This window comes from Medicago truncatula, chromosome 1 (assembly GCF_003473485.1).
Source record: "Medicago truncatula cultivar Jemalong A17 chromosome 1, MtrunA17r5.0-ANR, whole genome shotgun sequence".
NCBI lineage: Eukaryota > Viridiplantae > Streptophyta > Magnoliopsida > Fabales > Fabaceae > Medicago > Medicago truncatula.
The window spans coordinates 19,662,504-19,689,978 of NC_053042.1; the positions used below are offsets into that span (position 1 = coordinate 19,662,504).

Below are 27,475 nucleotides of genomic sequence, written 5' to 3' on the forward strand. Positions count from 1 at the left end.
GGGTCATAATCGCAACTTTTTGTAAAGATAAGGGGTCAAAAAACATATTTCCCTTATGTTAGGAGGTCAAAAGAGCATATTTCCCTAAACATAGGGGTCACTTTTGCCATTTTTTTAATAGGGGGCCAAAATTGCAACATTTTGAAACATAGAGGGCAAAAAGTGCAGCTTAGCCTTTTATTTTTTATGGAAAGTTGTTTTAAAGATTAAGGAGTAGTCAAAATGATCAATTCAATCGGTTCTTAGACTTATTTAGGCATTTGAAAAAAATGCCTTGACCTAGATAGATAAAGCCAGTTAGCCCTACTGAAAAGTGCTTCATTATCCTACTAAAGAATAAGTTGCACTACTATGGAATGTCACTATTACCAGGAAGTTATCATTAGCAGGTTCTGTATGTAAAAACGTACAAAAGAGCATAGTCAATTTTGTCTGATCAAAATCATTTGATATACTCTAAATTTCTAAGTTTTTATGATGACAAAGATTAGATTTATAATGAATAATTTATTTAGTGAAATTATTTGTTAATGAGTTTTGTTTTTCTAAGGTGCTCTGAAAAAACGAAGTGTTGTATGCATCGGAGACAATATATGTTTGAAACTTGGTTTACAATGTGGATTGAGCTGATATTTATACGCATGCCGTGTAGATGCTTGTCTTTCCGTTCATTTAAATTAATAACAATGACCATTTTCATAAAGTTCATAAGGGACCTGCTTATCTATATATATATATATATATATATATATATATATATATATATTTAACGAAGCAATGGCCCATTCTAGTCCATTGGAAATAAAAAGGGTACACTATATAGAAGATTTGAGGGCGTTTCAACACTGTTGATGAGGAGTGCTATGGACACTCTGTTTCTAACACTCTCTCTAACACTCACTCTCTTATTGGGTGAAAGTCATGCGGGTACCACACATTGGAAATGGATCCCACATAAAGTGGTGAGACCCACATGAGTTTCACCCAATAGGAGAGTGAGTGTTAAAAAGAGAGTGTTCCTAGCATTTCTCCACTGTTGATTTAAGAGGAATGCTTTGAAACAAATTATATCTGAATATCCTTCAATTAAATTGTTATTAAGCTTGCCAAAACACGAAAAGGTGACTTTTCGATTATATAATTCCAGAGGCTACAAACCCAAGCAATATGTCTAAGAATTCTTGTGCTACTGAAAAGAACTGAAAAAAAATTTCAGGAATTATGCATAAGCTCTGAATTTTCAGAAATTATAAGCTCAGAAGTTATGGAAGGTAATTATAAGCTAAGAAATTAAAATAGCTAAGCAATATATCTAAGAAATTATGTCAGAAGTGATAGAATTTTATAAATAAATAAAAGCCGCTAAGCTTTGCCAAAACATGAGAAGATGATTGTCTTTGTTTGTTATGAATTATATAGTTTCAATATTTCCAATAGACTTTTAATAAAGTTTCACAAAACACTAGCACATAGGCTTAGGACAGAGCATGCATACATTACATACCATTTGTCCAAATAGAAATGTTCAATTTTTCGAAATAAAAAGAGTGATATCCATCAAACACGCAGAAACACCACCTAAAATGTCATGTTTGAATATGACAATTAACAAATATGTAATATAGTAAAAGAATCCTTCGACGCTACCCACCAGAGCAATGAGAGTAAAATTACAATAGAAGGTACTTGACATGCAAGCCAATCAAATAACAACATAAATAGAAAATAAAGAAAGTCTTTCAAACGCCAATATTAATAGCTCCTTGGCACTACTTCTCACATGTTTCTTGCGTCTGTGCATCATCGCAATCACCAAACACAAATACACAAAATGAGTGAGTAATCAAGTTTCATAAAGTATACTAATAAATTAGACATACACATAAATAAATTAATTCAACTATTTCACAATGCATAAGTTTTCTTCCGAGGGACACATTATTGATCATATGAACACACATTTAATCACATGACACATGCATGCACAAATCCTGTAACACTTCGATTTCACGTGGTACCATCTAACTACAAAAAAATGGCAAGGAACGTTGCAGTATGCTCTTGTAAGAGACAAACACATTCAAGTCCTCATATACTTGCTTAACTTGACCCAAAATTCATTTACGCGACACGCAAAAATCCACAATGGTTGCACGTAAGCTCCTAAATTAGGGATTTACCCACTAAACAACTTAGGAAAATTTCCTTCATTGTAGTCATATGATCTAACAAGTATGCCCTAACTATTAGGCACCACTAGTATATGTTCCCTAACACTTAAGTTTGTCAAACCCTACCTATATGATTACAATATAACCAACACTATATTGAGTATTTGACCACGCCTCTCCCCCCTTGTTAGCCCAAGTCACTCCACAAATATAGCACCATCATTAGTTAGAGACGGGTTATCTCAATTCACATATAGTACACAATGCATATTTCAACAAAATACTTCTTATTTACAACACATATTTACAACACACATTTACATTATTCACACTCACATGGCACTATTATCAAATATTTTACCCACATATCACAATAGTACTATTCAAGTTCAAAACAACACTTAGCAGCAATGTTCACATATAGGAAATTATACAACATCAATATCATTCATGTCAATGCATAATTCAACTATAAACGCAACAACCTATTAATTGGTCTAATTCCTTATTTTAATTCCTAATTTAACAAATATCACAATTAACTCATTAAAATACTAAATACAGTTTGTTAGTTGGCCAACTCTAGACAATGTGGGAATCATACTTGCCATTTGTCACATTCACTATTACACAAATAACTTAATCAAACAATTCTCGCCCTTATCTTAACCATATTATTATGTCCATTTATTGTTTTCAATTTTAATTAGTCATTAAATAAGTCGTTGTAATGCTCGTTTAAAATTCAAATTCTTAATGAGGGTTTTTACCCTTACTATCTATACTATATCTCATTATATTGTCATATAAGGCATATGATTATCCATCAACTAATTTATACTCTTATTGGACTTGAGATAAAATATAGGTCTTAAAGATGTAAGCATGGATATTTCCAGAGCTATCAACGAAGTTTTAGAAGTTTGTATAGATGTGTAATTACTTCTTGACTACAATAGATACTCTCAGATGGAAAGAGGAGCTTGCTCGACTTATAGCCAAACACTTGGAATTCGGGTGGGGAAAGATTAAGTCTATATTGGGAAGAGTTAAGAGTAAAATAGCAACAATAATATGTATAGGGTGACTCAAGCCCTAATAATGCTCATTTAGTGACTCGAGTGGATCTATATGAGAGCATTGTTGTTATTATTCTTTTATCGACATGGTCGATCATAACAATGATTGTGTTATTTCACTTTTTATCATGTGGTTGTGTTTGTAGGAACATAGAAAGCTTGCCATACTTACAAAAATTCAATCTCTAGAAGAACGAGCGAACACTTATGCAAGTTACACCTTGGAGGAAGATGGCAGTTGGGGAAGTTCTTTCCCCTGATAGAGTTCACATACTAAAATGTGTTTATTCTAGATTGGGATGGCACAATATAAAGTTGTCTATAAGAGCAAATGCTTAGGTTGCATTCCCACACCATTCTACACTAATGGCCACAATATATTCCATATGTGTCAACTTTGATTCACGGCTAAAAAAGCAAAAATTAGTGAGGGAATTTTAGAGAGGGAAAACGTGAAATCCCTCTCTAATTCTGTCACTAAATTTTACGACCAAGGAATTTGTGAGAAATTTTATTTTTTCCATCACTAATTTCCCTCTCTAATTTTACTTTTTTTAGTAGTGGTTGTATGTTATGTTGCCATGTTTGGCTAACTTAGATACCATTATATTTGCATTTGTATCAACTAACTAATCAATAGTATATATATAAAGTAAGGTTTTTATGCCACGTGTCACTTCCACGTTTTTTTGCATTTGATCTTATCTATTTAATATTTTACTTAACTTTTTCATTGAATTCCTAATATTTTATGTAACAGAAATAACACAAATTCCTAAAAGTTAATTTTATTCTATATGTGTTAATATTTTTACTAAATCCAATTAATTTAATCTGTATGTGCATCTATAAATTTATGAGTATTTATAATATGATATATTTTATTATATTTATGTGTATTTATTAAGATATTCATCATATACCAATCCGTGATAAATTTTATTTGCAGATATCATACATATAATTTTATCTTTTTGAATATGTATAACCCGAACAACGCCGGGTAAATACACTAGTGGGTAATTAAAATATCATTTTATTTTATCTGCAGTCTGTTGATACTTGTTAAACTATCTGTCCTGTATCCATCGCAGATATTCATAAATACCAACTTTTTTCCCATCTCAATATGAAGGGTATATCTTAGCATATTTTATGTTGAGTTGTGCTTATTAATATTAGTTTTTGTTTTAAAAAAGAGTGAAGCTTATTTTTTACAGGAAAACAAAAATAATTTATCTAAAGCAACAAGGTCAAATGGATTAACTTATATTTAATTTTTTCGTCAAGAAAACATATATTTAATTTTATTAATAATAGATTTAAAAAAGAAAACGGTCCTAAAAAATATCTACAGTTCAGATGTAAGTCTCTGTAATTTTCCTTTTTAAAAAAATAAAAATTTATTAGTCCTTGCAGATATCCCTCTTTTTTCTTCTGATTCTTGTTGTTTTATTTTACTTCTTACAAAATTTATTATATTAAAATTAGTCCTTATATTCAAAAACATCATATTTTGCAAGTATCAAAACAAAACACAAAGTTGGATAAAAAGAAGAAAAAAAAATCGAAGGACTAAAAATTAAATAACCAAAAGATATTTTTTTTATTTTTTGGTTAAGTAGTCTAGTGGCTAAAAATTCACCTATGTAAATAAGTGGGGTGTTACGAGTTTGAAATCTGGCCTAAACATATTTATGTTAGATCCCTACCAACTGATAAGTTAAACTCACGGAGACAAATAAAGACTATTTTTTATAGAGATTAAAACAAAACAAAAAAGTAAATTTACAAGGACCAGGGTGTGTTTGTTTCAAATTATATTCGTAGATTTTTGGGAATACAATGATAGAAATATACATGTCTATGTTTGTTATAAGTTTACTAAATTTTATTCACGAGTATAAAATGTTCCTGGAAATAGAAAAAATTTCCCAAAGAAAAGGGTGGAAATAAAGTTTCCAGGCATATGAGAATAAATCATGTGTAACTACCGATTATAAATCTATTACAAGTTTAATAAATTTGGTAAACTTAAAGCAAACAAAAAATATATTTCAACCTTAATAAAAAACAAAATGTATTCCAAAAATTTCAGTCAAGGATGAACAAAACACTCCACAATGAAAGACAATAATTTCCTAGTGAAAAAATAAAATGTTTGAAAAGAGAAGAATTTAGTTTTTGGTACCTTGCAAATGTGAGGATAGATGATGGTCTCATTCAACATATTAATTAGAATGCGAGACTTCCTGTTAAAAAAAATAAAATTAACATTAATTAAATAACAAGTATATCAAGTATCAACCCCTAACTATTTGGTAACGTTTGCTCAAGAAATTCATTATTCACTCTTTTAATTTCGAAGTACATAAAATTACTAGATCAGTTATATCCAAATTCAATTATATAGTTTGATTTTTCACAAATAAAATTATATATTTTTAAATAAAGTATGAAACATATTTTATAAAATGATTAGACAGTTTATATAGTTTGATTTTTGACAAATAAAAAAAAAAATTGTTTATCATACCGTCAGTTTTTTTTATTTTTTTTAAGCAAAGGAAACTTGCCAAAGAAGCAAGCCCCTAAGAAATTTTGAAGGGGGTATAGCAAGATTCCAGATACTTGTCATCTGTTGGGAGTTTGTTGTGCAAGCTTCTCCAAACCATGAGAGATTTTGAAGGGGGTATAGCAAGATTCCAGATACTTTTTGCCCAATAAATATTTTGACCAATAGTGCAATGATATTGGTATGCTTCTTTGAATGAGAGGCTACCATCATGAGAGTGTTTCCATAGTAGCTGGTCCTCTTTGTCCACAATAGGAAGACAAACCTTATCAGTGATTGACTGTAAGTTAGGTAATATTTGAATGAGGCTTGTTGGGAGATTCCAGGTGAAATCATTGATGAAATTGCTGACAATTGATTTCAAAAAAGGCTGAATACCACGAGAAATATTGAGAGTTGTGACAAGAGGTGCACCACTCCAATTATCTGTCCAAAAATTAATGTCAGTGCCATTTCCCACTAACCAAGCAGAATTAAGGATAACTTCAGAGTATTTGTGTTTGATTCCACTCCAAATAGATGAGGAAATATGATATTTGACTGGTTGTTGATTCTTCATTACTCTATTCTTCAAGAAATGTGCCCAAGGGAGGTTAGAATGAATCATTTCCCAACACAATTTTAGATTAGCACCTTCATTAATATTTGACAATGATCTGATACCCAATCCACCTTCATCGACAGGAACACACACTTTGTGCCAAGCCACAGTTACTAGTTTTCTCTTGTTCACATCACCACTCCATATAAAATTCCTCATCCATTTCTCAATGTCTTCAATCAAATTTACTGGCCAAGAGTATATTGTAATACAGTGAAGAAGCATACTGTGAATTACACTTTTCACTAACTGAACTCTACCTGCTATAGAGAGGAGAGATGCTTTCCAGGCTGAGAGCTTGAGTTTTATTTTGTCAGCAATTGGTTGAAAATATGCAGATTTAGCTTTGCCTTTAAAAATTGGGACACCTAAGTATGAAAAGGGTAAAGTGCCAATTGTAAAACCTGTCAAATTAGAGATTTGTGTGATTCTTTGTTGAGACATGGAACCAGTGTAGAAAGATGATTTCTGAGGATTTACATGCTGGCCTGAAACCAAAGAATAATCATTGAAGAGTTCTTTTAGAGTGTTAATGTTTGCTGAAGTACCTTTACAGAAAATCATAATGTCATCTGCATAGAGGATGTGTGAAGGTGCTTGATTACTTCTTGAGCCATGAATCAACTTTAAACGTCCATCTCTAACCAGCTTAGTGAGACTTCTACTCAAAACTTCCTCTGCAAGACAAAAAAGAAGAGGGGACAAAGGGTCCCCTTGTCTTACTCCCCTTGAACAAGAAAAGAAACCATGAAGCTTTCCATTGATTGAAATAGACATCTTTGCAGAGTTTAAAATTGTTTTGATCCAGTTACAAAAAAGATCACTGAATCATACCGTCAGTTTTTTTATAGGTAAAAGTAACTTATTCAGCGAATTAGACTTTCTCAATTTCCACCATGTCTAATTAGACTTTCTCACTATAACTTTTTTTAGCAAATTAGATAATTGAATTTGGATATCTCAAACTATGTTATAGTGCTAAACTTTCATGTATATGGAAAATAAAATATAATGAACAAAAAACTAAGTAAATGAATGAAAATAATAGGATATCTATAAGCTCTTTAAATTTTCTTTTCAAGAACTTGGAACTTTGTAGTAAATCCATAATTAATTTCAAAGTCACCGTACAAACATGCACCAAATAAATATTGTGAGCCTTGTTTAATTATGAGAATAATAAAGTAAACAACTTTCATAATTATTGTGTACCTTTTCTTTGAACATTTGTTCAATCGTTGTGTTAAGATCACCTTTCCATCGCATATTTTTTTCTCCCACGTTAATTTTTGTGAGGCATGGTGCTACTGTGAGTGCAGATGAGAAGATCTTCATTTGAGGGCATCCTTTAACGATGAAACTGAGCAAAGATGGGAATATGAATGTTTGTTTCCCATAGCAGAAGCTTCTTAAACTTGACAACGAAGTAAATTCCAAGTGTTCCAGGTTTTCAAATATGATGTTTTCCTCTGCTTTTTCATCATCAATCTTCACAACATCCAACATCTTCTCACAATTCATTATTATTAATGTTTTGAGTTGAACTAGGCTTTTGGCAGTTGAATATGTTATCAAATAGATCAGCTCTTTGCAGTTGTCCACTTCCAAATAGGTTAAATTTGTGAAAGATGTTGACGATGGTACCAAGCTTATCAAACTTGGACAATTCAGTACACATAACTCTTCAATATATTGGAACAGAGGATGATCCAATGGAAAGTCTTCCTGCCATACGTGCTTGAGCTTTTCCAATTCAAAAAGCCACAACTTTCTTATTTGATTTGACATTTGCATACTGAGATAACTTGTGGCTCCTTTAGCGGGGTACAATGTTTCAAAAGAACTATTACGCACTTGAAATGTTTCAACATTAGGAAATATTGTATGGAAATCATTTAGAAGAATAGTTGGAGTTTCATCGAAGCATTGTAAACGAAGATATTTGACTTTATGAAAGATATTTTCTTGACAATAACCATTCAATATCCCCAACATATCTTTGCCATTTACTGCCAATTCCTCCAGGTTTGGGCTCAACTGAAAAATACACATCCATAATGAAAATAAATACCAGCATATTATTATACATACAAATAAAGAAAAAAAAAGGTATGGCGGAATTTACCTTTTCAATACAAAACAGGGGTTGTTGGAATAGCATGTCCTGATTTTCATCAATCGAGTAAGGTTGTTGCAAGTCTGAATTGTCGAAAGAAAACATTCTTAGTGCTTCACAACGAGATACATTCAAAGTCTTCAATGAAGGGCAATCTAAAGTATGCTTTCCTTGATAGAAACTCTTGAGATTTGACAAACCACGCAGTTCCATAATTTTCAATTGGGGAAAATTAAATTGAATTTCCATTGATATAGTTTCTTCCATTGCAACAATTTCCTTGACTCCACAAGACTCTATCTCAAGCATTTCAATATGTCCAAGATCTAGACATAGCGAATATGGAAAGATATATAACAAGCTTTGGCACATAGAAACATCCACCTTGCATAAGTTTCCAAAGCTGATAATTTCATGAGGATTCTCATTCCATATGTGCTTCAGTTTGGGTAAAGTAGACAAACTCAATCTTTTCAATTGAGTGCTTTGTTTTATCAATATTTCTTGTGACTTCATACCTTTCACATCAAACACTGCTTCTAATGAATCACAATCTTTTACTTCTAATTCTTCCAATCTAAGTAGGACTTCAAGAACATTTGATGGAAAAAGTACATGTGATAAAAAATCACATCTTTCCACGACTAGATGTTTCAAATTGCAGAACACATTGTGATGAAGTTGGCCATACCACACATCCTTTAGCTCAGGATAGTCAGATAAGGCTAAGTACACGAATTTACCAAATGCAACCTGATCATTCAAATTAATAAATCAAAAGACAAATCAAAATTGCATTTAAGCAATCTTTAATTATGCATTAATATTCTAGTCTACTACAATACAAAATTTATCTAGATAGATTTTCTTAAACTTACCCAAAGTAAATAAATTGATGGATGATAATAAAATATACCTTATCATAAAACATTTTCTTTATGGTTCTGTTGAGGTTTAGGGTTTAGGGTATATGGACTCCATTATAACCTTAGGGTCTTTTTTTTTTAACACTCTGGTTCCAAATAAGATGAGCCTAGTAACCCGGAATTTGGCCGGGAGGCCTGGCCAAAAATTGTTTCACTCATAAATCGAGCTAGTTTTCTCTCGAACGATTGCCCTTGGTAAAACTCGTTAACCACTTGAGCTTAATCACATGATTTTCAGGATCCATTTATATGATTTTCTTTTTGTCAAATATGATTTTCTTTCTTTTGATACTATGTATCTCTTTTGCTTCTTCTTTTTTAATAGAGTATATTGTAATATACTTTTAAAACCTCAAAAGAGTTGTTTTTCCGTTTCTAACGTAAATAAAAAATCAACTTTATTTATACATCCAAAGAGAACCGAAAACTAGAAACACAATTCCTGACATCGTTACACAAGAAATAAAGTGGTAAATCAAACATACCTTATCTTCAAACATGTTGTATATTGTATGGTTTAGTTTTCCCTTCCAAAGCCATTCTGGATTATTTTCTGCAATTTTAACTTTTTGTAGAATCGGGGTACTTGTGCTTCCCATTGAAAAAGTCTTCATGCGAGGACACTCCCCCACAATTACTTTCTCCAACAATGGAAACTTCATGAAACACTTACTAGAGCAAAATTTGACGAGGCTTGGCAAACATTCCAACATCAAAATTTGTAAACTAATAAAAACAATATCAACATTTTCTACTCCATTAACTACTTCTTCAAGTGAATTACAATCTTTTATCTTCAGCACAGAGAGCTTGTCTAAACTTCGTGCAGTAGGAGTTGTGATCAAATATTTTAGCTCATTGCATTTTATTACCTCTAACTTTGTGAGATGATTAAGGGTGACGGAGGAAGGCATCAAATTTGTCAAACTAGAACAATTACGAACCCTTAAGTATTCAAGGAACTCAAGAACTGGATCAATTTGAGATCCTTCATCACATATATGTTGAAGTTTAGGTAATTCATTCAACATCAGTGTTTTGATTTGCGTATGAGTCTTCTCACTTATTTCTCCTTTATCTTGAAATATCTTCTTGAAGCAACTCCACTCAACATGTAGTTTCTCAAGAGTATGCACATTTTCAAGAAACCAATAAGGAAATCTAGCATCTTCGGTGTTATAGCCAGCCAATCCAAGATAGGTCATTTTGCAAAAGAGGGAACTTGAGTTTTGGGTTTGCAATATCATGTCAGCATCCGCCTGTACCATCCTCAACAGCTCCAAGTTTGGAATCACCTAAAACATATTTAAACAACAATGTAAGAGAATTAAACATTTTATTATTGAGTGAAACAATAATTACTATTGACTAAAATTTGTCTTTTTAATTTTTGCCAATATCTCTGTACTTTTTTCAATTTCTTTTATACTCAAATATATCAATTTATGGAAATTATCAATTTTGTATTTAAATGCCACTCTTGCTAGTTGTTATTTTTGTTATAGAAATTATCAAGTACTCATTCCAATCTTGAATGTAAGCAAAAAAAAAGGCACACCTACGAAGAAAGTGGAATGACTGTATTTAAGTCATTATAAAAAAAAATACCATTTTTCTATTTTTTTTTCCCTTGTTCTGGAGTTATTTCTCAAGTAGTACACAATCAGACATTAATGATAGAAACATTTTACGATAAAACATGACTTTTGAACTAAACCAATGAATAATCTTTAGAAAGTGTTAAACATGGGAATGGGAAACAAATTAAATAAAGTTAATGAGGGTGAGGTTGGAATAGTAACATTTAATAGGACGACTTTTGTATATTTTTGCTTATATTTGAAACCATCAAGTTTTTTGTTTTGTTTCTCATATTCGAGACCGTAGGGAGTATATCTATAATGTAAAATATTTTAATAACTTTTGACATTAAATAGGCTTTGTCTTTTTTAAAAGTTTTTGGGTTGTTTTAAATTTTTCCAAATTTATAAATGAATAGTAATACTCCTGGCCCTAAATATAAGAGAAATTTTTCTTTTTAGGTTCATTGAATAAACGATGTATTTAGTTTATATAGTATAGTTCAAATACATTAATTATTCAAGGAACCTAAAGAAAAGATACTTTTCGTATATTTAGGATCGGAGGAAGTAGTTGATCGGTATTTCAAAAGATTAAAGAATAACGCTAACTCCTTAATGTAAAATAAAATAAAAACAAGTCCTGCAGAGTGTTTATTATGCGTACCTCTTCGGCAATGAAAAGTGGTGGTTGCGTTAAAACAGAGGGTTTGTCATCTCGAAAATTGGAGCTTCTTGTAGATAGTGTTCTGAACAATTTCAACTTTGTACATCTAGAGACATTGATTTTTCTCAAAGATGGGCATGCTAGAGTATGATTTCCAGCATAGAAACCATTGAGTTTAGGTGAGTGCCAAAGTAATAAACTACTTAGTTGATTAAACTCAAATATGGGAGCTGCACTCAAGCTAAATTCTTTCTCCTCTGCAACAATTTCCTTAATGTTTTCACACCATTTTATAACAAGTTCCTTGAGATGTGAGCAACGAGTGGCTACAGAGAATGGTAATAGATACTCCAAGCTTGCACAACTTTCTAGTTTTACATTTATTAGATTTTGAAAACTAAGAATTCCTTGAGGATCTCTACTCCATATCTTTTTCAGCTTCAACAGTCCATCTATAGTAACCTCTTTCAATTGTGTCGTAACCTCTTCACTGTTTTTCTCATTCAAATTCAATTCAAATATCTCTTTAACTAAATCACAATCTGTAACCTTCAACATCTCTAACTCATTATATGTGTTTTGCATTGAAGAAGGAAAAACCACCACAATTTTCTTACAATTGTTCACTTCCAACAGCTTCGATGTTTCAAATTGGCGATGCCATATTGTCTTCAAGTTGTCCATATCCTTCAATATGATTTTTTCTAAATTTAAAAAACGAACCTATGAATTCATAAATTCATAAATAACCACCATCAGAATAAATAATTATTTAAAATTAATTGGATGCTCCAATAATAGAATTAGCATACCTCTTTCAGTGCATTGTTTCTGTCTTTTTTAGCTATTATCTCCTCCATCATATGACAGTTACTTATTTCAAGGTGTTTGAGGTTCATAAAACTTTCAACCAAAGTAGAGGGAAATAAATACTTCAATCCAACACAATTATCCACAATCAAGCTAGTCAAGTTGCACATTGATTGATGATTGTCATCCCAGACTTTATTCAAATTGAGAAGTGAGCTCAATTTAAGGGTATCCAAATTAGGAAATGCAACCTACGTAAAAACAAATTAACAAAAACATTATTGAAGGCCTATATATGGTGATATGGTGACTATAATGATAGGCCTCACACACACACACACACACCTATATTTGCGTGTATATATTTATATATGGGATGTATCAAATGAGAGCAATATTTACATTGAGAGATGAGAGGGTTAAATCACAACCCTTGGATCCATCTTAATTGAGTTACTTCATTTTTAAATCTGCAAGCCTGTAATCTCTTTTATTCCCTTCATTTCCGCTTTTGCTTTCTTCTCTCGCCTTCTCCTCTCCTGTTGGTGTTTCTTTCATCTCTAAAACCCCAGTCTATAATCTTTTTTCCAGATTTTTGGGCAAGGCAATTTTGATGCATCAAATCTTATTTTTAATCCAAAAAAGAATCACACGTTTAGAATCACACCAAATGATAGCTCTTACTAATTTTTATTTTTTTCACGGTCATCTTCCGTTTTGATTTCAGTTTCTCTTCAACAATCATCCATTAAAAATTGTAAAACATCTTCCATTGAATAATCATGTTAATAGTCTTTGATTATTCAAACTTTATTTATTTATTTATTTATTTTCTTGGTATCAATGCATTGGTAAAGAGGGGAAATTTTTACAAAATCCAAAATCTGGGTGTTTATGATTCACTTAAGTTTCTATTGATTTTGGATATAATGGTGAACTGAAATTGTGTTTTAGAATAGAGATGCAATTTGACACAGGTGCCACTAAATTGCTTGGATTGTCAATCGAAAAATGGAAAAGAGAGAGATTGAAGGTGAAGATAATAACGCGATCTCATTAGCGCGTGAGAAAATAAAGGAGCATATAATACACACTAATAACTAAAAGTGGATCTGAGCGGTTGATTTTTAATCCAACGGCTTTCCTTTAATGCTCTCATCTCTCATTTTAACACTCCTCTCATTTGATACACCCTATATATATATATATATATATATATATTGCAAATTGATATTAAAAATTTTATCATTTGTATCGAGAGAAACTTAAAAACAAAATAACATACCTGAGCATTAAAAAATGGTGCAGAATCACACGGCTCTAAACCATGACACTTTTGCTTATTTCTAGAATGTGTCAAATAATATGAGAAGAAATTATCAAGTGTCTCCAAATGTTCTAAAGTCAAAGAACGCAATTGAAGAAACTCAATTTTTTCATCAGTTATATCATTATTTTCATTTGAATTGTTGTCTCTGAACACTATCTCTTTCATAGAATTGCACTGACAAACTTCAATCTTACAAAGGTGAGAAAGTCCTTTCACCATTGTAAAGGAGAAAAGATATTTTAACTGGCCGCAGTTTTTTACTGTGATATCACTGAGACTTCCAAAAGAAGAAATTGAAAGTGGACCATGACATATATGCTCCAAGTTTATAAGATTAAGAAGTTCCAGTGTTTCCAAGATGAGAAAGGACGCATAGATATGATTCCTCTCTTTAGAGTCAACAATATGCTTCAAGTTTGCATTATTTTGGATGTGGAGATGTTTCAGAAATGGAAATCCTTCCCCATTTAGTTGATAAAGCACATTTTGAATTCCACCTACATCATCCAAGTACAAATTCTCAACACCTTTAATCAATGCTTTAATTCCATGCTCCAAATGTATGTTTGTACCAAGTTTGAGCATCAATGTTTTTAAGGTTGCATCCATAATGTCAGACCAGTCCCATACATCTCCAATAGCTATTTTATATCTTTCCAACTTCTCAAACATCAATTGCAAGTCCCTCGGCAACATCCAAGTCTCACGAACTTGTAATTCTAGAGCTTTCAAGATGGGTAGTTTTCGAAGCTCGGAAATGCTAGCATTTTCACTTTGAACCGTTGAATTAACATCTTCCCAGTTAATAGAGGTATTTCCCATGTACAATTCCTCCAATTTAGTCAAGCTTGATATGATGTTAGGTTGGACTACGTCTATTCCTGAATGGCTCAAATCAAGCATTCTCAATTGAAGCAATCTCCCTATTTCTCTTGGCAACTTGGTCATTGAAGATTTCCGAAGGCAAAGAATTTCTAAATTTTGCAAAGCTTCTAGTGCATCCATATTTTCCAAAACACATTGATCCAAACACAATGTTTGAAGGTCTGTTAATAACCGAAACGATGTGGGTAATGATAACAAGTTCAAGCGCGTTAAATCTAGCACTCTAAGGCTTCTCATACCCTCAAAAAAAGCATCAGGGATTTTGAAAGAAGAATTGTTACTGTCCAAATAGAAAAGCTTAACGTTTGGACAATCAATCATTTGAGGAAGCTCGAGTGTATGACATCTTTTTAGAAAGATGTGTGTGCACCTTTTTAGAAAATCATTGGTTGGCCATTCCTCATCAGATTGTTTTCTTAGAAATATATGCTTGTCCCTACGTGCTATGGAGATAGCAAAATCACGAACAAAGTCATGCATTTGAATCTTTCCACCTGTTTTAACTTCAAGCAAAAGACAAGTCGCTTCCAAAGATTTGATTATTGTGTAAAGTCTGTTTCTTGCATCATCCATGGCATTAATATGCTTCAATATGTCCAACCCCATTGCAACTTTGAGAAAGTACTCTATATCACCTGCCAGTAATGCAAAAAGCAAGAAGAGAGCCCTCATTTCATCACTCTCCAATGAGTTGTAACTGAGTTCCAAAGCAGAATAAGTTCCCGGGTCCAACTCTGTATGATCATTACTTTGTAATTTTCTTAATGCATCTTTCCAATATTGGACATCCCTCTTATTTTTCATTGCACGTGCTACCGTCACTACCCTAAGAGGCAAACCTGCACATTTTATGGCCACATGAAATGGTAGATCTTTCAAATTGCTGTCTTTAACCACATCCCCTACCATAAATTGAAACAAACTCCATGTCTCGTTTTCACTCATAAGTTCAACTTTGAAAGTGAAATCCTTTGGAACATCCATTTGCAGCAACACTTCTTGATTTCTGCATGTCATCAACAATTTGCAACCATTATGTTTATTGCCAAATGGAATCCCTACTATTTCCAAATCAAGTATGGTCCATATGTTATCTAGAATGATAAGGATACTTTTCTCCATCTTGATTCTTTGTCTTAGGCGTTGTGCTCTGCCAACAATAGTCTCCTCTTCAAATCGCATACTCAAGAAATCTGCAATCTCCCCTTGAATTCTTTTAATGTCTGGATTTTTAGAAACTTCTGTCTTAACCACTTTATCGAACAATCTATGTTCCTTGGCAATTAGAGCAACTTTCTCCACCAGAGTGGTCTTACCCACCCCACCCAACCCATAGACCCCAATGTTGTGTGAAGTGGAATCTGTTAATGCCTTCACAATGTCCTCCTTAAGCGACTCCCTTGTGTCATACTTTTCACCATCTCTTGTTGAGGAGGAGGCTACTACATCTAGAGGGGGAAAGTAACCAACTTGATCAAAAATCCCTTTTCCTCGAACTTGAACAACATCTTTTGCAATTTTTGTGGCTTTCCTACTTAGTTGATGACATAAAACCAAGTTGGAGAACGACAATGTTGAGCACCGGACATTGGCACGGCGAGGATCGTTTTGAAGCCCATTCACCTTTTCAATGACCTCGTTCACTTTCTCCAACCAATTCAGAACATCTTTTTCAATCTCTTTACCATTTCCCCTTTCTCTTTCAACCGAATGGATCATTCTTTCTCTTGCAGCCTCGAGGTCTTCAACATGATCCTTTAACGTCTTGAAGTTACCTTTGTAGAATATCAAGTAACTTGCTTGACGCCCAATAGGCACAACGGTATATTCTGCTATTTTTGCAACAAAAGAAATTAAAATTTCCATTGATTTTCGTTTCTTCTCCTCTTCCTTGTGACTTGAGTAAAAATCTGAAAGTGAAAGTAAAAGATACTATTTATGGATGAGGGCAAAAGAAACAAGGGCAACACAACATTTGGAAATGTGAGGACATTAACACACTATTCTTATTTTCGAAGGAGAACTGCTATTAAATATAAATAAAACATGTGCTTTGGTTAGAATTAGAAAAATGTAATTGTAAACAACAAAATCCAATAATAAAGGTAGATTGGGCAAATTAAATTTCATTACAATCATACGTAACCAATCAAAAATTTAAGACGGACTACAATCTACGTGACTTTCCATAGACACGTAAGAAGTTAACAAATGTTGCATAATGATCGGTGTAAAAAACTAGTTACAAATTTTTTAGGGATGAAAACAAATTAAATTGATTCAGGGGTCAATTGGTTTCTGATAAAAGGTTTAAGACAGACTTTTGTGAGGCCATTAAATGTCGAACCGTGTTTGCAACCAATGCAATTTGTTGTTACGGGATAAGATTTAAGACTGTGGCGTCTAATCTCTTCTATGTCCAAGACTGACGGAGGAAGTGATTGTTTTGTTGGATGCTAGGATAAAAAAATTGGCTTGATACCCCTAAGCTTTGTAGTCGTTATATGGTTTTAGTGTAGTTGATTTATTTGGTTTATCTTTTAATTTTATGTCTTTCTCAGGAATGGGAAATACCCTTACACTACACAATAAATTTGTGTAATGGCTCTTTCGATATATGAATGAAGTTCTATTTTTTCGGTCAAAAAAAATTGATTCAGGGGTGTTTGTTTCAAGTTCACTAGATTTATTCGTAGGGATAATTTTTCCTAGGAATATAAAGATGAAAGTTTTATTTTATAAAAATGATGTTTGGTTAATAATATAATATCCCGGGAACTTCTATAATATGGAGGTTAATAGGTAGTTACACTTAAAATTATTTTCTTCATGGGAACTTTATTCCAACAATTTTTTTGAGATGTTTTTTCATTTTCAGGAACATTTCATATCTAGGAATAAGATTTAATAAACTTGCAACAAACATAGGAATGCATATTTCCATCATTCTATTTCCAAAAATTTACAAAGATAAACAAACACACCCTTGCAGCGTCCAAAAGAAAAATTCAATCATTTTCGCGGAATTCAAAACATCTTTAATGCTAAAACAAATGATAATTAATAACTCGAGTTGAGTATATTACACTTAACGAGAAAAAAAAATTAAAGATATAAATGAACAACATGTAAAATAAAAAACAACATCATGTTAGGAGAATTGGCAACATGATTATCTCAAGGAAAAGAATTGTGTTTGATTCATTGAGCCACCCATTTGAGATGCAGTCTAGCTCTAGTAAGAAATGAAATTTCGGATGAATTCTTGTTGGCTCAAGGATTAGTTTCATTGCAGACCCAAATGGCCAAAACATGGACATACCTTGGGGTATCTATTGTGGTCAAGGATCCTAATTACGGGGATGAGAAAAAAACAAAAAAGTCTTGAGTTCAAACTTGGGTTTGAGCGTGCAACAATGTTAAAACTCTTATGGTGAGTTTGTTGCCAATCAGTAGCATTAAAACTCTTTGCATTAAAACTTTTAGGGAGAGCTTGCTGACAATTTGGATCTCACTGGACTCGAAAGATTAGTCTCCACAGTTTTTCTTTAAAAGAAAGAATCTCCACAGCTATATGTCGAGGTTACTACGTTGTTAGTTTGTTATAATTTTAAACAAATAGATTATGTTTATGTTTGGCCACTGTGTGTATATGGTTTTTTTTTAACAAGTACATAGTGTTTATGGTGTTTTGTAATAGATAGCATCCAAACTCTATCTTGGTTTTGGTTTGCAGTTAGATTTAGGACTTAAGCAAAAGTGTTAATTTTTCTGTTTGGTGTTCTAATACTTTGACTTGTCTTCAAAGTGGTTATCATTACTTTGTAATGGGATTGAGTACCCTTTATACTTCCATTAATTCATTTGCTTATAAAAAAACAAAATTAAATTACTAAAAAGAAAGATCATTAGGCTTTTTGATAATTTTTTATTGAATAGCATGTACCCTCTTACCTGCTATTGATGATGCGATCTACAAGACTGGTGCAATTTGGCTTCAAAAGAAGAAGAAACTAAATGATCTGCAAACAACAAAAACAACAAAGTATTAGAAAACAAACTTCAATCTCAAATTGTAAAATTTTAAGGATTTACTCTCTATTAGTGATGGAGAACAAATAAATTAATGGGTACCTACCTCTAACAACTTGTTCAATAAACTCAAACCTTTGAAATGAACTGAGTGAGTACAACCTCTAACAAATTAAAAGTGCAAACTATTTTTATTTTTGTGTTTTGTATTTTTTTTTTCTTCGTTTTTTTGCTATAGGAATGTGTGAATAACAAAAATCCGAAAGACAAAAGAGAAATACGAAGAGATTAATTAGAATGAAATCTGAAAGACAATGAACAAAGCTCTTTTTTGTTTGACTTCAAAAGCAATAAACTCTGAGAAACTGTGTTTGGATTTGGACTAGACTCTGTATATGCATGCATGTTTAGGCAGTGGTACTCTGCACGTTCTCCTATTAAATTAAATATATGATGATTCAACTGAAAAATAAATAAATTAGTTTAGCGGCCAGTGAAGCCATTCTGTATTGGAAAAGTATACATAGACACACCAAATGTCACACACCCCTTCATACCACCAATGACATGGCTAAAATACTTTAAAAAATTGATCTTTGATGACATGGTAAATAATTCTTAAAACAAATAAGAAATAGATCTAGAGAATTAAAAAAGAAAAAAAATCAGTGTCTCACCTCTCTCTCTCTACGAGAGTGAATCCTGCTTTCTCCATCCCTCTCTCCGCCATTTCCTCTGAGGCCTCCATCTCTCCCTCAACCGCGACAGCTTAATTAGCTCTCTCCCCAACAAATACGATCAAAAGCAACTGCGATCTCCTTCTGCGATTCAACAGTTGGCGTTTTGTCAAAGTTTCCGTCGCCGAATCTCTCCGTTGAAGGTTATGTTTTCTCGAATCTTGTATTTGATGAAGGTTAAAATTTATTTTGAAATCATTTGGGTATGATGAAGAAATTAATCATATTAGGATATGATACTGATTTAGTGATAATTTTGGGTTAAACAAAGCTTGATAGTATTTAGATGTTTAGTTCATAATTAAGTTAAAATCTCTGTTATTTGCTATTGTTTGATTGTTGCATTATGGGTTGTTGTCAATTAAGATGTTGCGTTGTTGCTACTATTTGATTTGTTGGTAATTGCAAATGGGTCTGGAATGAAAATTTATGTTGCTTAAGTTAAGTCATTCTTTAGTTGGGTTGTGCCAAACATGTCCTATATTGTTAGTAAAAAATCTTAAGCTTTCCCCAATTTTTTTAGTTTGATTGTGGTTGTTCCTCTAAATGTTATCACATAGAGTTAGTGTCAAATTCTTAATCAAAAGAATTGTGGTCACACTTGTGTTAAAAAATGGTCAAAGTGTTGGAAATTTGAAAGAAAAAAATGTGGTTACGTCTATGTTAAAATATGGTTAAGTGCAGATAAATTTTTGTCGGTATGTCTATGATAGAAATTGGACATTTGTGTGTGTTTTAATTGTTGTTGATAGAAATTGTTTTTGTATACAACAGATAAGGTCAACATCATGAACGGAAACAAACGAAAAAGGGATGGTGGTGTTGGTGTAAGTACAATTTAATTAATGAGACGTTTAATGTGTATGTAACTGTTTATGTTTTATGCCATTAATGAATGAATAATGTTCATTTTTCAGCCACAGATAAAGACTCAAATGCCCCGTACCAATAAGTTGGTAGATATTAACCGAAAATTATCTGATGCGCAAAGGAGTAGAATTATGAAAACTCCATTCCGATATCTGGTGGAAATGAAGACCTATATAGGAATGAATGGTACTTTATTGAAGGAATTATTGCATAGGTGGGATGCAAGTAGCTTAGGATTTAGAGTAGGCGTTAGGACTGTGGCCTTTAAACATCTAGACCTTTATTAGTTGTTGATTAATTAATAATATGTAAATATTGATATATATCGAAATAAAAGCATTTACTTATCTACAGGAGGATATCCTTCGGATTCGCAGTGACATTGTTTGTCGTTTGGTGCTTCATGAAGAAAATAAGCAGAGAAGTTTTGTATTGGATAATGCTATGTTACCCGCGGACTTATTGATCGGTTAAACATACATTTTCTAACTTAATTGTGGTTGATTGATATTGATGTACATTTGACAAAGACATACTTTTTTTGGTTATCGATGGTCATCTATAAAAGATTATACTTGTTCAGAAGACTGATAAATTAATTCGTATTGAATTTATGTACATAACTATTCTCCCTATCATAATTTCCAGGAAAAAAAATCTGGTCACATTTCAGTTTTAATAACATGTTCTAGGATAGTTAGCCAAAAATATGCTCTGTGTGACAACATTTTTTTATTTACGTGACCACTATTTTTCCAGATATGAGAATTCGTCAGTCTTTAGGCGTGAAATACATGAAGCTTATAAAAGAAGTTGTTTATTGTTTGACATGTTTTTAGTGCAATAATAAAATATTGTATGACATGCTTTTAGTGCAGTGATTAAATGTGATTACAATGTTCCGGGTTTATATTTATAGCCGGTAAAGTAAAGTTAGCCAAAAATATGCTATGTCTGACCACATTTTTTCATTTATATGACCACTATTTTTCCAAATATTTGAATTTGTTCGTCGTTAGGTGTAAAATAATTGTAACGCGTAAAAAGAAGTTGTTGTTTATTGTTTGAGATGCTTTTAATGCAGTGATAAAATGTGATTACAATGTTCCGGATAATATGCTATGTTTGACCACATTTTTTCCATTTATACGACCACTATTTTTCTAAATATTTGAATTTGTTCGTCGTTAGGCGTAAAATAGTCCCAGCGCGTAAAAAGAAGTTGTTTATTGTTTGACATGCTTTTAATGCAGTGATAAAATGTGATTACAATATGAGCGTTTATCACGCCTAAGGATAGACAAGTTCTAATTTATGAAAAAATAGTGGTCACACATTTGTAACATTATGGTCATACATGGCATATATTTGGCTAGTTTATCATTCCCAGGTGTAACTAATCCTGTTTTACGCGAATCGAACACATAATCTCATTTGAACACTGCACTAAAAGTCTTTCCAACCAGAAATAATTAGTTTTACAATATGCGCGTTTATCACGCCTAAGGACGACAAGTTCTAATTTATGAAAAAATAGTGGTCACACATTTGTAAAATTATGGTCATACATGCCATATATTTGGCTAGTTTATCATTCTCAGTTGTAACTAATCCTGTTTTACGATAATCGAACACATAATCTCATTTGAACACTGCACTAAAAGCCTTTCCAACCAGAAATAATTAATTTTACAATATGCGTGTTTTTCACGCCTAAGGACGGATAAGTTCTAATTTATGAAAAAAATAGTGGTCACACATTTGTAAACTTATGGTCATACATGCCATATATTTGGCTAGTTTATCATTCCCAGCTGTAACTAATCATGTTTTACGAGAATCGAACACATAATCTCATTTGAACACTGCGCTAAAAGTCTTTCCAACCAGAAATAATTAATTTTACAATATGCGCGTTTATCACGCCTAAGGACGGACAAGTTCTAAAGTATGAAAAAATAGTGGTCACACATTTGTAAAATTATGGTCATACATGGCATATATTTGGCTAGTATATCATTCTCAGCTGTAACTAATCCAATTTTACGAGAATCGAACACATAATCTCATTTGAACACTGCACTAAAAGCCTTTCCAACCAGAAATAATTATTTTTACCATATGCGCATTTATTACGCCTAAGGACGGACAAGTTCTAAAGTATGAAAAAATAGTGGTCACACATATGTAAAATTATGGTCATACATTGCATATATTTGGCTAGTTTATCACTCTCAGCTGTAACTAATCCTGTTTTACGAGAATCGAACACATGATCTCATTTGAACAATGCACTAAAAGCCTTTTCAAACTTAAGTTTGGTAACATTTCACCAAATCTTGTCAAAGATGGGTATTAGTCGCCCTTTGACTCATGCAAAAGATATACATGCCAAGATTTTATCTGTCAATAAAGACACAAACATTTTTTATATCAAAGAATAAAACATAACAACAAACCTCCCAATAAAATTTATTACATAACAGGCACAATGACTCATTAAACTGTAGGATAGTTCAACAATGTTAATAACTAACAACATACGGTGTTTCCATTAATATTATAGGTGCGACATTGTCCTACTAAATAAAAAATAGCATAAAAAAACATCTACATTGCAATCATATCAAAACACTACACTAATTTAAATCTTCTTCTTTATGCGTCCATCCTTCACCCATGGGGAAAGCAGAACCCCACTTTTTACACGGTTTCTTGGCTTGTCCTTAATTATAGTTAAGAGATTTGATGCATGATGTGCTACATCATATGATACATTTGCCACCTCCCTTTCAATAACTCTTTCAATCTCATCCATGGAGACGTCCTCGTGGACACCTTCATCATTGAAGACACCTTCGTCCACATAACTGGATTGTGCACTACCGTATAACTTCTTCATCTCTCTAGTTTCCGATTCAAGAAGAGACATCCTTGCGGAAAGTCCTTTGTTTGCTTCCCCCAACAGGCGATTGTTAACAATTAACTGACCGATAATAGGATCTGGTCTCCATTTAATATATCCACTTGGCGCTCGATCTAACGCCTCCCTCACAACTTCATTTGCAACCTCTTCTTTAGTTGCACTTAACTCTTCAATAACCTGTCAAGGTTGATACAATATAAATATTAATGAACTATTGACACCGCTTAAACCCTATATACAAAATTCATATAGATAAATATAAATAATAATATTTATTCAACCTTACCAAATAATTATCAAGCAAGTGTGATATATTTTTGCCAACCAAACTAACACCACGTGCCTTCATAAATCATGGAAACGTCAATGGAGAATCATGATAACTTCGTTAGTATCCTAGTACATGCTCTAGAGCCCATACCTATATATACATATATAATACGACTATTATAATTTAATAAAAATAAATAAATTAAATTAAATTGTTGCCATAAAATGGCATGAAGACAAAGAGTGGCCTACAAAACAAACATTATTTCATCTCCTATAAAACTTCATCCTATGTCATATAGAGTTATAAGTTGATATGCTCAAATTCAACGACAATCATCTGTATTTAAAAGTGCTTACAAATTATTACTACATTTTAATCTGAGTTACACTTGTTTCAGTCACAGTTACTAACAAGCTCTAAATATCAATGAATAAAAGATCAATTATAATCATGTCATAATATGACATGAAGACAGAAACTAAACATCAAATTAAAGTTAAACTTCACAATTTTTTATGTAACCCAACATAACTTGAAATCAATACTCAAGAAGTAAATAAAGTCGGCAAACATTTTTAGGCACCTAATGGAGTTCAAGTCCCAATTGTATCTCCCAATGGAGTTCAAGTCGTCTAACATTTTTAGGCACCAACCACTAACCTTAACACTTGAATTTGGAAAGTAGAACTCGGCAAAACCAAGAAGTAAATAAAATCGGCAAAACTTCTCAACATCTTCGTCTCGTTCCATATTAATAATTTTAGCATAAATTGTTTTTACATTGATGACTTCATTATCGAACATTGCTTTCGTAGTGGATGTAGGGTCATTTTTGAAGTTCACCTTTTCACCTATTATACGAAGTCCTAATGCAAAACATACATCTAAAGGTGTAAACCGTATTATCCGACCTTGTATAGCAAACCCCCCACTCCTATCATCCCATCTTTCCACCAATTCTTCAAGCAAATTTTCGGATATTTTTAATTTCTTAGGCAAACTCAATAACCATTTAAAAGGTGTTTTCTGAATTTCAGACCTTTGAAGTTCGGTAAGCTTCTCGTTGACTTTAGTAATATACTTCGACTTACATTCATGCCTGAGACGTAACTGTAATAAACAAGAATTCCAAAGGCGACATATAAGGAAAGGCATTAATAAAAACACAAAACACTAATGAAATCAAACAAACTAATTGACATTCATCACATACACATACCATTTTGTTGGCTAGACAATGGTTGAATTACCACGGAAACAGATGTAATTGTTATTAGTGGTTGAGAAGACTACAACAGATGCAATTGTTATCGTTAATCAAGTGAATTGTTACTGTAAAAATAAAAAATTATAATATATATATATAAAGGCGTGTCATCTTCACAACTTAGATAATTTACTTTACCATCAAATGCAACTGTCAAATGTAATCTTGAATAATTTAGTTCACATCCACTACTATTATGTCTAGCTTTTATCCACTAATATTTTTGTCTATCAATATTAAGAATTGACTTATGAATATCAATGAATGACTTGCTTCAAATGTCTATGAAAATTGAATTGCTGAATTTGAGATTCATATTTTTTTTAAATTGGATTCAACTAGTTCGATATTTACTTAGTTTAGACATAATAGTAATTTGCCTAAGTATTATAATTTAGAACCTAGTAATTCACCTGTGATCTTGGTTCACTCTGTGAAAACGGTATCGGTGGCTGCCGTGACCGTTTTCTAACGGCGAAATCGCACTACAGGACCGTTTTTTAAAATCTTTTTTGTTAATAACTATGTCTGCTATAGGTTTATTATCTTTGAATAATTGAAATCGCACACAGTTTTCTTTAATAATTGAAATCTACGAATTTACCAAGAGACTAAACCAAGCTTCAAAGACTGTCAACAAACTTTATCACTCAATAAAACATTGAAAGAAATGCTTAAATTGTTTCAAAGAAATGCTTACATAAATTAGATCTCAGCCAGGACCAAAGAACATTAGATCACCCAAGATCTCAGTCAAGACCTTACATAAATCACAAAATCTAACAGCCAAGAGGAAGAGGAATATGAAAGAAAATACCTTAGTTGAAAAAGGAACACTGTGAAACAGATCGTCGGAGATGGAGCAGGTGACGGCGGCGCGCGCTAGGGTTGAATGGAAGATGGAGCAGGAGACGGCGGCGCGGCTAGGGTGTAACGGAAGATGGAGCATAAGACGGCGGCGCGGCTAGGGTTGAATGGAAGATGGATCAGGAGACGGCGGCTAGGGTTGAAGGAATGAATGGTGGTGGCTGAATGAATGGTGGCGGCGGAATGAACCAGGTGAAGAAAGAGAAATTTTCCAACAAAATGAATTGAAATGAGAGAGGGTAGTAGGCTACGGCACAAATTTTAATTAGTTTTTTCATCTTTGATTTTTCTTTTTTGACATGGAATTGATTTAATTTTTTTATTATTATTTGTGGTGCCACATAAGGGTGGTATAAGGTGTAGTGCCACCTATGGTGGTACACCTATCACTGCTCTTCTGTATTTGTCGTCTTCACATCACATGATGCAAACTTTCAGATAAATAAAATATTAATATTTTTTTAGACGAATATAATACTAATATTAATTGATATACTCCCCAATGATTTCTACAGATAAATAGTAAAAATCAATTTTGTTGCGGAATCCTGAATTTTTATTTAATTTCAATTCATTTTTTTTTTAAATAACCACAACTCCACAACTGCCCCTTTCTCAATCCACATTTCTTTCATATGAGCAACTTTCAACGGAAAAAGTATTTTTTTTAATGGTGTTAATCATTATGTTCTTAAGAGGAAAAACCCAAGTAATTACAGGTTTAGTGGAAGGTAAATAAAGTCTGTCTAACTTTTCCCAAGTGTGAGTGTAATGATTAACGAATGGTGTAGGGCAAATTGATTTTCTACATCATGCACAATCTAATAGGGCAGAAACACTTGCTTGGTCACGAACATATAAAAATGAGTCATTTAAACACATAATGAAAAAAAATATGAAAGAGAAAAGAATTAAATAACGTATATTTTTAAAATAATTAAATAGATATTTTAATGAGTGTTTGCCTAAATGATTTTGATTTGGTATTGCGTCTATATATAAGTATTTCTCCTAATGAGGCTGAATTATGTGTGATGATGTAATTTTCTTTCTCACGCTAATTCTCGAATCCCTCCCTTATATTATTCGGCTAGTTCTCACTGTATTTCTTTTATTAATTATTCTTAATTACAAAGTTGTAATGCTTCTTTGATAGAATCAATAAAATCTCATTAGCATTTCCATTTCAACTTAGTAGAATCATTATACTGGTGTTTTCAGTGACACCATGGCATCCCTACTTGAGAGCTCTTCCCATGGTGCGAGAAACTCAATAAAAGAAACTCCACTACAGTCATCACGTCTCATTTCTTCCATGACAGAAACAACCCGGCAATATAGCATGCATATGGCTAATATGCATGAGAAATTAGAGAGTCGTGTGCACGGATTCTGAAACAGTTGCAAGAGGAGATTGATGTTTCCCAGGTGTCGGAGGATTCAATTCCTTCCATGGAACATGAGAGATCGGATTCCACCACCAACTCATTCAAATTTTGTAACCGTCGCCACCGCTCTTTCAATCAATTTCTGGCAACCACCTGATAAGCGCCAAGTTTACTTAAAATCCAATATAAAACGCTTATTAACTTCTTTTGAAAGAAATATTGTGAAATCCCCACAATTCCTTGTTGAAATCCTATGTAGGAGATAAATATTGGCAATGAATAAAAATTGTTAATATTATTTTATTCTTGCATTTTGACAAGTACAAATGGTTACATTGTGGAGTTCCATAGAATAAACTACTATCCTAAATTAA

At 32.5% G+C, this 27,475-nt stretch overlaps 2 protein-coding genes and 1 long non-coding RNA gene across 7 annotated transcripts; 1 reads left to right on the forward strand and 2 right to left on the reverse strand.

The window, feature by feature from the left end:
- Window positions 1-1,391: 1,391 nt before the first annotated feature.
- On the reverse strand, window positions 1,392-19,139 carry LOC112419027 (uncharacterized). Of its 4 annotated transcripts, none has more exons than XR_005646467.1 (12): window positions 18,879-19,139; window positions 18,695-18,762; window positions 13,811-16,650; window positions 12,528-12,776; window positions 11,716-12,438; window positions 9,954-10,763; window positions 8,552-9,295; window positions 7,639-8,463; window positions 6,975-7,153; window positions 5,787-6,794; window positions 5,442-5,502; window positions 1,392-1,793 (listed from the first exon to the last, which is right to left on the reverse strand). XR_005646467.1 is itself a non-coding variant. In XM_024775755.2 (10 exons), exons 3-9 carry the CDS (start codon window positions 16,604-16,606, stop codon window positions 5,482-5,484), a joined length of 6,168 nt encoding a protein of 2,055 aa, XP_024631523.1. In that variant the 5' UTR covers window positions 16,607-16,650; window positions 18,695-18,762; window positions 18,879-19,139; the 3' UTR covers window positions 1,392-1,793; window positions 5,442-5,481. The 4 variants fall into 4 exon arrangements, 1 of the variants encoding a protein (XP_024631523.1); XR_005646466.1 differs by having other exon boundaries at window positions 5,787-6,830; XR_003009053.2 differs by having other exon boundaries at window positions 5,787-6,830; window positions 6,975-7,103; window positions 18,879-19,138.
- Window positions 19,140-19,314: 175 nt separating this feature from the next.
- LOC11434987 (uncharacterized) lies at window positions 19,315-20,887 on the forward strand. The gene is made up of 3 exons (XR_003007941.2): window positions 19,315-19,652; window positions 20,284-20,336; window positions 20,427-20,887. It is a non-coding gene; the product is annotated as an uncharacterized lncRNA (long non-coding RNA).
- Window positions 20,888-22,878: 1,991 nt separating this feature from the next.
- On the reverse strand, window positions 22,879-26,599 carry LOC11434988 (uncharacterized). 2 transcript variants are annotated; one of them, XM_039834879.1, is made up of 3 exons: window positions 25,664-25,971; window positions 23,592-23,726; window positions 22,879-23,482 (listed from the first exon to the last, which is right to left on the reverse strand). In XM_039834879.1, exons 2-3 carry the CDS (start codon window positions 23,652-23,654, stop codon window positions 23,024-23,026), a joined length of 522 nt encoding a protein of 173 aa, XP_039690813.1. In that variant the 5' UTR covers window positions 23,655-23,726; window positions 25,664-25,971; the 3' UTR covers window positions 22,879-23,023. The 2 variants fall into 2 exon arrangements, with proteins under 2 accessions (XP_039690813.1, XP_039690810.1); XM_039834876.1 differs by lacking the exons at window positions 22,879-23,482; window positions 23,592-23,726 and adding an exon at window positions 23,901-24,689 and having other exon boundaries at window positions 25,664-26,599.
- Between the last annotated feature and the right edge of the window lie 876 nt (window positions 26,600-27,475).